The sequence below is a fragment of the Trachinotus anak genome, unplaced genomic scaffold, assembly GCF_046630095.1.
Source record: "Trachinotus anak isolate AG129_WGS33_773 ecotype Australia unplaced genomic scaffold, CSIRO_AGI_Tana_v1 ptg000007l, whole genome shotgun sequence".
Lineage (NCBI taxonomy): Eukaryota > Metazoa > Chordata > Actinopteri > Carangiformes > Carangidae > Trachinotus > Trachinotus anak.
In genome coordinates, this window is record NW_027273858.1 from 2545344 (window position 1) to 2556454 (window position 11111).

Here is an 11111-nt window from a genome sequence, read left to right on the forward strand (position 1 = left end):
GAAACGTCTGTCTGTTATAATTCAATAAAATAAACATGTGTATTCTAACTGCACTCAAAGCATTTCGTCTGCCCCCCCCCCCAGACCCCAAACACTCCAACCTGCCTCCAGCTCCGAGCGGCTGATTGGCTACCTGCGAGTTTCCTCCATCCGCAGCCATCTGATCCTCTCTCTCTCTCTCTCTCTCTCTCTCTCTCTCTCTTCACCACACACACACACACACACACACACACAAACACACGCTCTCTCTCTCTCTCCTGCGCTCAGTCTCTCTCTCTCTCTCTGAGCGCACCGCCGCGTCTCCGCTCTGATCTCCAAACTTTTTTTTTCTATTTGATTCTCTCTCGCTGTGAATGAACGAACCTCTTTAACATATTCAGACCAACGTCATCCTCTGACGGCGGACCATGCCGTGCAGCCTTTTCTATAAACCCCCCCGCAGCCCGCTCGCTGCAGAGGAATAGTCACCGGTTTGGCGGAGGAGGCGAGAGAGAAACTTTCCTTTAAGGCTGCAGGGAGGCTGGCTGGAGGTAAGTCTCTGCTCCGGGTCTCTGAGGATAGACACTCTGCTGTGGGAAAGTGATGAAGCGACTCGTTTATTCTACTTTTCTGCGCTCATCCTGCTGGAAGTCGCTTCCTCACATCTCACCTCAAGTTACTTTACCACGCCTGTTAATCCGCTCCGCACTGTAGCCTACTGTATTCAAATCCCCTTTCTTCTTCTTCTGCTTTTTTAACCTGATTTATTGCCATTGCTCTATAAACCTCGGGCAGCCCGGGGGGTGGCTGAGCCCCCCTGAACTGTACCTATAAAGGCGCATAACCTAATAGACAAGCCGGCGCACGTAAACCTGTAAAACTATTTGGAATAGTTGACAGCTACTCCTCATGTTGAAGGAGCAGCGGAATGAAGGGGAGTTTCCTCACAGCACAGGAGCACGTTTCTTCCCATGAAGCTGAATGTGAGGCTGTGCAGACGCATCCATCCGGTCTGATGTCTGCTTTGTATCTCCTCTGGATGCGCATGTGTCTGCAAAACTCCTCAACACGCATTTGAAAAATAATTACAGGCTAAAAATGGAGAACATCTTCTGTTTGTTTCAATAAAAAAAAACTGCAAAATAAGATGCTTTTCTCTGATGCGGGGAAGGAGAGTAAGAGGCAGAGGAGCAATAATTATAACACACTCAGACCAGAAGTGAACTCATATCAACCTTCATCATATGCATGTTTCTGAATGAATGAGGCCGAGGTCCAGCCTGTAATAGCAGCTCCAGAGATGACTTCAGGGAGACTTTAGATCCACTCTTTAAAAACAATCTTTCTCTGGTTTTATCTGGGGCGCACAGACTGAACTAACAGGACTTTACTTTTATTTGGTCAGAGTTTACAGTGGAGAAGAAGAAAGAGAAGACGGAGGAGGAGAGGAAGAAAGCCGAAGGGAGGAGAAGATTTACGCGCAGAGTTTCAAACGGGACAGAGGCGCCTTTACGCACAGACACAGGTGGATGCTGGGAAGCGGACCGGCTCGGAGGAGATGTTACCCCTGGCTCAGTTCGGGGTGCTGTCGGCCCTGGCCACCGCGCTCACCTCAGTGCTGTCCGCGCTCCTGCTGCTGGCACTGACCCGGCAGCTGTGGAGCCTCCGCTGGAGCCTGACCCGGGACAAAGAGAGCAGCCTGCCGCTGCCGAAGGGCTCCATGGGCTGGCCGCTGGTCGGAGAGACTTTCCACTGGCTGTTCCAGGTGAGGGAGGAAGAGATGGCACGTCTGGGCTGCCGTAGACCTACCTCTATATTTTTTTCTTTTTACAAGCTTCCAAAACACAGGTTACCCTCTTGTGTGTTTGTGTGTGCGTATATGTGTGTGTGTGGTTCCTTATTTACGCTCATCTCTATCTGTTTCTGCCTGACTTTGCCGTCAGACTGTGGGGGAACTCTGCAGGGCTGCAGGGTGTTTTAATAATCACATTATTGATGATACATGTGGAAACGCGCGGGAAGCTTTGAGCAGCTCTGCAGATTCTTGTGCAGGCTGAGTTCTGTTGTTAATGCGACATGTGCGGACTTGATGCTCGGTGCCTAATTCCTCCTCGCAAAGCAAAAACAGACGTTTTCTGTTCAATTCTTCCTCCTCGTCCTCCCTCCCTCTCTGCTCCTCTGCCTCTCCAACCGAGAGGAATGTTGTTCTCTCTCTCCCTCTCTCCTCTCACCTCTCTGTCCACATCGTCCGCTCCACACCGGCGGCCGGAGCGCCGCGTTTCCGCCTTCTTTTTAACGCTCTCCCAATTTCTGCCGGGCGCGTCATTTCCACATGCGTTTGTGTCGCTGAAGCAGAGTGGGAATAACAGATGACGGAAAATAAATATGGCCAAAAGTATGTGGACATCCACACACTACACCTAGGTGTTTGTGATAGCTTTCATTTTGAAACCATTCAAGGTTCCATATTTGACACTTTTCCAGTGTTTTATCTAAAGTGTTGATCTCCATAAGAACCGAAAACCATCTCAGTGTAGTTTTACATCTCCTCTCTCAGGCTTCTCTCTGGAGCTCTAGTAACAACAGGTCAGTCAGCCAATCGGAAAAGAGTGTCTGATGCTCTCTTCTGATTGGCTGGTTGACTGTTTTCTGAGTGATCTAACAAGAATTTAGCAGATTTCAAGGCAAACATTCAGAGAAACCAAATCCTGCAAAGTTGGATGGTGGGTCCAGGTGGGCGGGGCTTGAGCCATGGCTGAGAGCAGTCCCTGCTTTGTTGTGACATCACAAAGTTCCAGAAGTCCTGATGGCTGGTTTTAAGGCTCAGTTTCTGAATACAGGCTGTGTGCATTTCTCTGTGGACTGAGGCTTTGATACTTTCACAGTATTAATATAGAACCTAGACCTGCTTTATAATAAAAAAAAAACATGGACATCTCACTTCATACTATATGTGACCTTTAATCTGCTGCTATAACAGCCTCCTGCTAAACTGCAAACAAACTGCACCAGAAACAGACATTTGAAGATTGAAGTAAAATTTGCACTTTGAAATGTTGTGGCTTCTTTTTTTCCCCAGTAAATTATACATTTTGTCTTTTGCCAATTTGTCTCTCCAGGGCTCCAACTTCCACATCTCGCGCAGAGAGCGCCATGGCAACGTGTTTAAGACCCACCTCCTCGGCAAGCCCGTCATTCGGGTGACAGGTGCAGAAAACATCCGCAAGATCCTGTTGGGTGAGCACAGCCTGGTGTGCACCCAGTGGCCCCAGAGCACCCGCATCATCCTGGGACCCAACACCCTTGTCAACTCCGTCGGGGACCTGCACAAGAGGAAGAGAAAAGTAAGCGGGGGGGTGGTGAATGATGTGCATGCACAGCCATAAAAGTGACAGGGTTCAGTTATCAGTGCAGGTCAATGGCCAATGAAAGACAGTGAAGAGTTCCTGAAAGTGTTTCTCTCTCCTGCTTCAGTAAGTCTCACCCATTATTGGTGTAGATTTCCATCCACATGTTTTTGTGCACATAAAAACAAAACCTGTCGAAATATTGCAAAAAACCTTTCACACTTGGCTGAGATGGAAAAGTGCAATGGAAATTGTAATGGAAATTAGTGGATTAAGATGCAATTTAGTACATAAATCTTGACGCACATGAAGCTCTAGATCTTTGTGGAACGATGAGGAGACTTTAACCTTCCTCACAATAATACATGAAACCAATAGAAAAGACAGATTTCCATCATGTTTCCACCATGTGAGCTTTGTGTCTTTCTTCTTCTGCAATGGTTTTATGGTTCCCAACTGGAAAATTGGTGCTGTCACCTGCTTAGCTTGACAAACCAACTCCTAATATTTTCATTGTGGTAGTATTTGTATTTTCTGTTGCTGGTTTGGTTAAGATTTGGATGCATACTGAGCCGGTGTTAGGTGATTGACAGTGCGTGCATTTAGGGACTTGGATAGACATAGAACTGTCACTGAACCTTTTGACTTTTAGTTTTTTTTGATGAAAAGTCAAATGTTTAAGACATTTTCTAAGAAAAAATAAAAACACAAGAGGACAACTCCACTGTGACACCCAAGGTGCATTTGTCGAGCTGAATTTAGATTGTGTGCTTTTTTTTGTTCACAATTCCAGTGATGTAACTTTGTTTTGGGTTTTGCTTCTTTGCCATAGCAACAGCAGTTAAGGCTCATGGGTATTGCAACACTGAGCAAATCACAAAGCTGACAGACACAGATGAATACAAACCAAAAATATAAAGCCAAACGTAGAGTAAAATTATGGAGGAGACAAAAATGTGGCTATGTTGAGACCCAGTTCCATATTTATCCATTAGTACCGCCCATCTCATCCCAGCCTATCCACTGCTTACATTCTGTCCTTTCCTAATATCCTGTTGTACCTTCTACTCCCTGTCCTGTCTTATCACCTACATCTGCTACATCCTTTACCTCTATCCGGTCCTGGCCCACCCCACCCCATCCTCCTCTTTAAGTCAGTATTCACTGGAAGGTGTTGACTGCTGTGTACCAGGTAATAACTTTTTATGACTCCTCTCTCTTTTGTTTCCTTAACCCTTTCAAGATCCTGGCTAAAGTATTTAGCCGGGGGGCTCTGGAGTCCTACCTTCCCCGGCTGCAGGATGTCATCAAGTCTGAAATTGCCAAGTGGTGCTCGGCACCGGGCGCCATCGACGTTTACAGCGCCGCCAGGTCCCTGACGTTTCGCATCGCCGTCAAGGTTCTGCTGGGTCTGCAGCTGGAGGAGGAGCGCATCGTTTACCTGGCTCAGATCTTCGAGCAGCTGATGAACAACCTCTTCTCGCTCCCCATAGACACCCCACTCAGTGGCCTTCGCAAGGTGAGATAGGATGGAAATCAGGCCATCACCTGCGGGTATTTGACCTGTCCAGGATATCAGGTTCAGTTTCTGTGTGGAAACAACACAGAACCTGCTTGGAAACTACCCGCCATAAAAACTCCTTAATCACTCTCAAAGTAATATGATTTTTTTGTGGATTTTTCTAAATGACTCTTCTCTGTCCAGGGAATAAAAGCCAGAGAAATCTTGCACGCCAACATGGAGAAAATCATTGAGGAAAAGATGGAGCGGCAGCAGGCGGAGGAGGAGTATCACGACGCCTTTGACTACATGCTGTCCAGTGCCAAAGAGCACGGCCAGCAGCTCAGCATCCAGGAGCTCAAGGTACCGGAGTGAAGCAGATGACATGACTCAGACTTAATGTGGGAAGTCTATGATGCAATCAGACCGCACAACAGATACAGACATGCAAGACTGCATGCTGATGTTTGACCAAAAGCTTGTGCTTTCGTGGGATCTGACAGAGGCTCAGAGACAGACAGACAGAGAAAAAAATTTAAAAATAAAAAAACTTTGAGTTGTGGCCTTGTTCTATACCGGCATTATTTACCAGAACAACAAATCTTCATGCTCAGTCCAACACGGAACTGTGTCAGGTGATTATCAGGCTGATTGTGTTGACTTGCCCCATGTAAACACGGTGACTGTCCTCATGTAAAAAACGAACCTGTAGTTCGTCTGTGCAGCAGGTTGTTATGACCCAAAGTTACGATTTGTTGCTAGGCGAAATCCAGTGGCTGTAGTAATTAAAACAGGAGCAAAGACGTAGTTTATAGAGCGACAAAGTCAGGAGGAGGTTGTGGTGGATGGATGGGTCAACAAAACTCAGGAGTATGACACAGCAGAGCGGTGTTCGATTCCCATGTAGCAGTTTATGTTGTTTCTATTATCCATGACCGCTCCACAGAGTTAACCATGTTGTTATTATTGTAACATTGTAACATTTATTTCTGCAGGAAACAGCAGTAGAGTTGATCTTCGCTGCTCACTCCACCACAGCCAGTGCCTCCACGTCGCTGGTTCTGCAGCTTCTTCGACACCCGGTGGTGGTGGAGCGGACCAGGATCGAGCTGGAGGCAGAGGGCCTGGGCTGCGAATCCCGCAGCAGTCACAGCCCATCCGTTGTCACCGTGGAGAAAGAAATGGACGCCAACATCACGGAGATGACCTGCCTGTTGAGTGAAGGGTGTCAGAGTCACAGCGACAAGGACGGGTTTCCGCGGTCCCAGTCTCATGTACCGTACCTGAGCCTAGAAAAACTTAGTCAGCTCCGCTATGTCGACTGTGTTGTCAAAGAGGTGCTCCGCTTCCTGCCGCCAGTCTCTGGAGGTTACCGGACGGCCCTGCAGACGTTTGAATTAGACGTAAGTTCAAAATCACAGGCAGAAATACACCTTTCATATGTAGGCCCTTGGTTTGGGCAGGTTTTCTTTTTGCTGGGATTTATGTAAAATGTTTCTGTCAGCTACAAAAGATTTAAAATCTAAGCTTCTCTCTAAAAAGCGCTAACATTCGACAACCTTTCAGGAATAAATCTGCCAGAGGACAGATCCTACAAAGATCTCACAGTGAGAAGTAATGGATCAGACTCCAATGCAGCAACAAGGCATTTATTGTTTTAAATACAAAGCAACCTTTTCCTAGAAAAAAAAAAAAAAACATGAAAAACCCACATCCAAAAGCAACAAGTTCCAACCTCTTCTCTTGGAGTTGTTGAGATGTGGGAAATGTAAGAATGCAGCAACTGAAGTAGATGTGGATGGTGTGAATCCCCTGAAACCAAATCCAACTAGGTGGGATGAAGATATGAAATGTACCATGATCTGGTGAAAAATTTCTGTACTATCCCTCATCACTGGAATGATAATGGGATTTTAAAAATACCATTATAATGGTATTTTTTTCCCACAGTGCCCACCCCCACCAGCTAGTGTCATTTACCCACAGCTGTAACGCCCTTTGCCTGTAGGTGGTGCATGTTTTACTGCAGATGCTTTTAGCATCTTTGCCTGCAGGGGGCGACTTCAGCGTGTTCACAACTGTTCGTCTTAACTGGTGCTGCAACTATCACGTTCCTGTAGGTGTGTGCATGTGGACTACACAGCGCCTCTTTGTGGAGATCAGCAGCCTGATAATCATGAATTGAGGAGTTTGTGAATGAAAATCCATATTATTCTCAGCAAAAACAACTTCACAGACTAGTGAAATCTTAAATTAACTCATCATGCTATAGAAGTAAAGCAAATCTGTAGTGAATGAATGCGAATGACTTTGTCCATCAAAACACTTCCAACACGACAAACGCACCTAAATAGAATTTCAGAGTTGTGTGGCCTTTTACTGAAAAAGGTCATTATCAGATGTCCCTGCCCTGCCCTCAGTGTGCCCCCAATTTGCCATTTATTGCAAAAGGACAATTGAAGGGACTGCAGAGGGTATAAACCCCTGTAGCTGAGAAGTAATTGGAGTATTGAAAATGTCATTATGCTTGTTCATTCAAGTGAATCTTCTCTACATCTAAAGAAGGAAATTTGGGATCAGGATATAAAGACGTTGTGATAACAGAGGGAATGAATTAAGAAACAAGGTTGGAAACCAAATAAAAGAAAAGGTTTTCCAACTAATAAAAATCCTTTGGCTTTTTTAACCTCTGTTAAAAATACAAGTTCAACAACACAGACTTTTGGAACAATATTTCCACTTGTGTATTCCCAGAATTTGAAAAGATCTGAATACAAATAATGCACCAAACTATTTGTTGGTAAAAAAAAACAACAACAAAAAAACTAAATCTGTTTTATCTGTGTGCTTTTTTATTGATTTCCGTCATCATTTCACAGGGCTACCAGATCCCCAAAGGCTGGAGTGTAATGTACAGCATCCGGGACACCCATGAGACCGCAGCGGTCTTCCAGAGTCCAGAGCTGTTTGACCCAGATCGGTTTGGTCCGGACCGGGAGGAGAGCAGGTCGGCTCGGTTCAGCTACGTGCCGTTTGGCGGCGGTGTACGGAGCTGTGTGGGGAAAGAACTGGCACAGATCATCTTAAAGACTCTTGCTGTGGAGCTGATCGGGACTTGCAAATGGACTCTGGCCACAGAGAACTTTCCCAAGATGCAGACAGTGCCAATAGTGCACCCGGTGAATGGGCTGCATGTGCACTTCACTTACAACTACCCGCTTTAGATAAAAAATTCAGACTGACAGACTTTCCCCCCTGAAAAAAAGAGAAAGGAAAAAAAAAAAACCTCACTCAAGAGGTGATTTAACCTTCAACCTGCTTCTGGAAAAACATTCCACACCCAAGAAAGGAGAGACAAAGACCTTTCCGGTCCTGATGGTGCAGTTCACGCCCCCTTTCATTTCCATGGAAATGAAGATGGGGTTTACTGCTAGTTCGGAGCACTTCATCATCTCTTCAGTGGTCTGGTCCAAACCTAAGAAACCACTTTCTGTTGTAAAACAGGTACATCATTACCACTTGGTTTGGTTTGCTCAACTGCAGCATTTTTACATCACATCAGTGAGAAAAGTAAAAATCATAAAAATTTGTCACATCTTCCTTGCTAATTCAGATCCATGCCGAAGTGCCCGGTGAACAGACTGCAGTTTCTGCTCAGAGCTTTAGCTTCATTCCCATGGACAAATAATGTTTTAGGGTCAATAAAACCCAGTTACCTTCAGCTATTTAATATTTGGTTGTTGTCTGTAAATGCACATTAACTTATTGAAATATCAAGACACCGAGAGTGTGCATCAGGGAGAGTGAGCTCTGCAATACTTTTAATGCTGAGCTGGAGAAGCCTGGTTAGACTTGCCTATAGTAAGTGCCTATTCCTGGGACAAACATACAATTGCAAAACCTCCAGCAATAGTTTGGACCATTACACACACTACAAAGTGTTTTTTGGATTATTAAATCCACTCATCTTTGGTGCTTCTATCTCTTGTACCTCTCAGTAGGTTTGTATCTGTGATTACTGTGCTGAATGAGAAAGTCATGAGGATTTCACTTCACAAAACCTTTAAGTATATATATATATATATATATAAATAAATACTGCAACCAGTCAGATTCTTCAGGGTCCCGGGACAGAGACATAGGGAACTCACCTCCAGTGATTGTGCAGGAGCAGCACATGGTTTACAAACTGATTCTGTGCTCTTTTGTTCTCCAATTCTCTGAACAAGGCATGCTGGCTCCTTAGAGATGCTGCCTGTGGAGAAACAAAAGATAAGAATCTAAAAAAATGTGACACTTCTCCTTAGAACTGGGCTAAGGTCAGAAATGCAGTAAAAACATATGCAATGGAGAAATATTTACACTTTTGGACAATTTCTTTTACAACCCATGTTGGACACAGGAGCAAATGGACTCAGTTATGATGTTTTGCAATGATCTTCACTGCAAAAAACACTTTAACTGATGGAACTCGCACTTGATTTTGACACAACCCACAACCAGGAACTACCCGAACATCAATGTCAAAATACATTCTACTGTTTAAATATGACTGTGATATATATCCTTAACAGTGCTATTATGTGTGTATCAAATGAAGTAGCATTATGAATAAGCTGTATTTAAAATGCAGATGTATAATTTCTGTTGTACTTTTACTCCGTCTGTAACAATATTTGCTGTAATTATTATTAGATAGAGACACTAACCTGTGATGTAAAGGTCTGTTCATAAAACCTTGTTTCACTGCTAGAACATAGAGAACTTTCATTGTTTAGAACAGCATAATATTGAGAGTAAAGTTATTATTATTGTTATTATTGGTCTAATACTAGGACTGTTTCTGTGTTGGTCTTGAAGCCTAATAGATGCGCTGTGAAATATTAGTATGGATGGATTTGTAGAAGGAGATAGCACTTTCTCCACTTTAAGGAGTCTGTATATATTTGTCCTGTTTATGCATTCATTGAGTCTATCAGATGTAGCTACTGTACAGTTATTGTAAAGAGTAAATTAGAAGATGGTGAAACAAAAGCAGTCTGTTTGTCATGTCTTGTTTTCAACAACCAGAAAACCTTAAATGTTTTTTTGACAGATGACAAATTCGTATGGGGTCATACAAATTCATTTATTTATATATGAATACTGAGATAATTTATGTGCAGAAATTATATACAGTTTCCAGTTTGTATATGCAGTTTCCTGCAACAAGGGGTCAAAGGGCAGGATGAGATGTTATTCACCTTTAACTCAGCACTGGAACCCCTCAGGGCTGCATGCTATGTCCTCAGCCCTTCTCACTGTTCACTGTCCAACTCACACCATCGCAGCTCTGTTAATGTCAATTAATATGCAGATGACACCACCATCGTGCTGTAGGTCTCATCTCCAATAACAATGAAACATAGTAACATAAACATAACTTGCAGCCCAACCGTTTTAAAACTCACAAACTTCAGGTGCAGACCACAACCTATAACCACCATTAACATCAATGGCAACCCCATTTCCATAACTCCCGCAATGAAATTCTTTGTTCCTCAGAAATGCCTGACAAATAAGCAATTTTAGCGCCTGCTTTGGACCCTTGTGGTCACCAGAGGCCCCCGAAGAGAACATGAAAAGTTCCACAGGAAACCTTGAAACAAGCTCATTAGCAAGTTGCGTAAGGCTCCGCAAATTACACAAGAGCATCCCTCCAGTTTAAGTGGATCTCAGTGGTTACAGTTTTGATGAGAGGATGCCCTGCAACCTTCAAAGAATATGTAGCCATATAGCTAATGGATGGATGGATCAGAGGATGAGGTGGAACTATCCTTCTGGTCCCGAAAAGAGAATACATCTGTGAGAGTGAACTGTGGCGACAGCAATCAGGTAAACTTGTCTCTCTCTTTTCTGAGCTTCATCTCAGCAAATAACAGTAACGTAAAGATGATGTAAATACTTTTTAGTCTTTCTCGCTAAGTGAGCTGTGCAGTGTGCCTTGGTCTGTTAATGTCTTATCAGCCTTCTGTGACTTCTGTGCTACACAAATGTGAGCGTGAAATACAGCTTGTTTATTCCGTTTGATAAATTAACTGGGACTGAAAGACAGAATGGGCAGAAGTTGTACCGCAGGTGGTGTGATGCTCGGGTGTGCACCCCAGATGACAGGCACAGACAATGTCGGTAAAGAGACGTTTTATTTTTGATGGTCCACTGGCCCAATTGAATTTGTGCTGGTTTTCCCAATGACCAGTCCGACAACACGAGATTAAACATGATTGACCAGCAACATGTTGATA

The 11111-nt window shown here is 44.1% G+C and overlaps 1 protein-coding gene across 3 annotated transcripts; it reads left to right on the forward strand.

The window, feature by feature from the left end:
- The first annotated feature begins 31 nt into the window (after nucleotides 1-31).
- cyp26c1 (cytochrome P450, family 26, subfamily C, polypeptide 1) lies at nucleotides 32-9579 on the forward strand. 3 transcript variants are annotated; one of them, XM_071479923.1, is made up of 7 exons: nucleotides 32-530; nucleotides 1385-1744; nucleotides 3099-3323; nucleotides 4570-4845; nucleotides 5032-5190; nucleotides 5823-6230; nucleotides 7707-9579. In XM_071479923.1, the coding sequence occupies exons 2-7, from the start codon at nucleotides 1538-1540 to the stop codon at nucleotides 8049-8051; spliced, it is 1620 nt and encodes a 539-aa protein (XP_071336024.1). In that variant the 5' UTR covers nucleotides 32-530; nucleotides 1385-1537; the 3' UTR covers nucleotides 8052-9579. The 3 variants fall into 3 exon arrangements, with proteins under 3 accessions (XP_071336024.1, XP_071336025.1, XP_071336026.1); XM_071479924.1 differs by lacking the exon at nucleotides 32-530 and having other exon boundaries at nucleotides 682-1744; XM_071479925.1 differs by lacking the exons at nucleotides 32-530; nucleotides 1385-1744 and adding an exon at nucleotides 2568-2702.
- Nucleotides 9580-11111: the final 1532 nt, after the last annotated feature.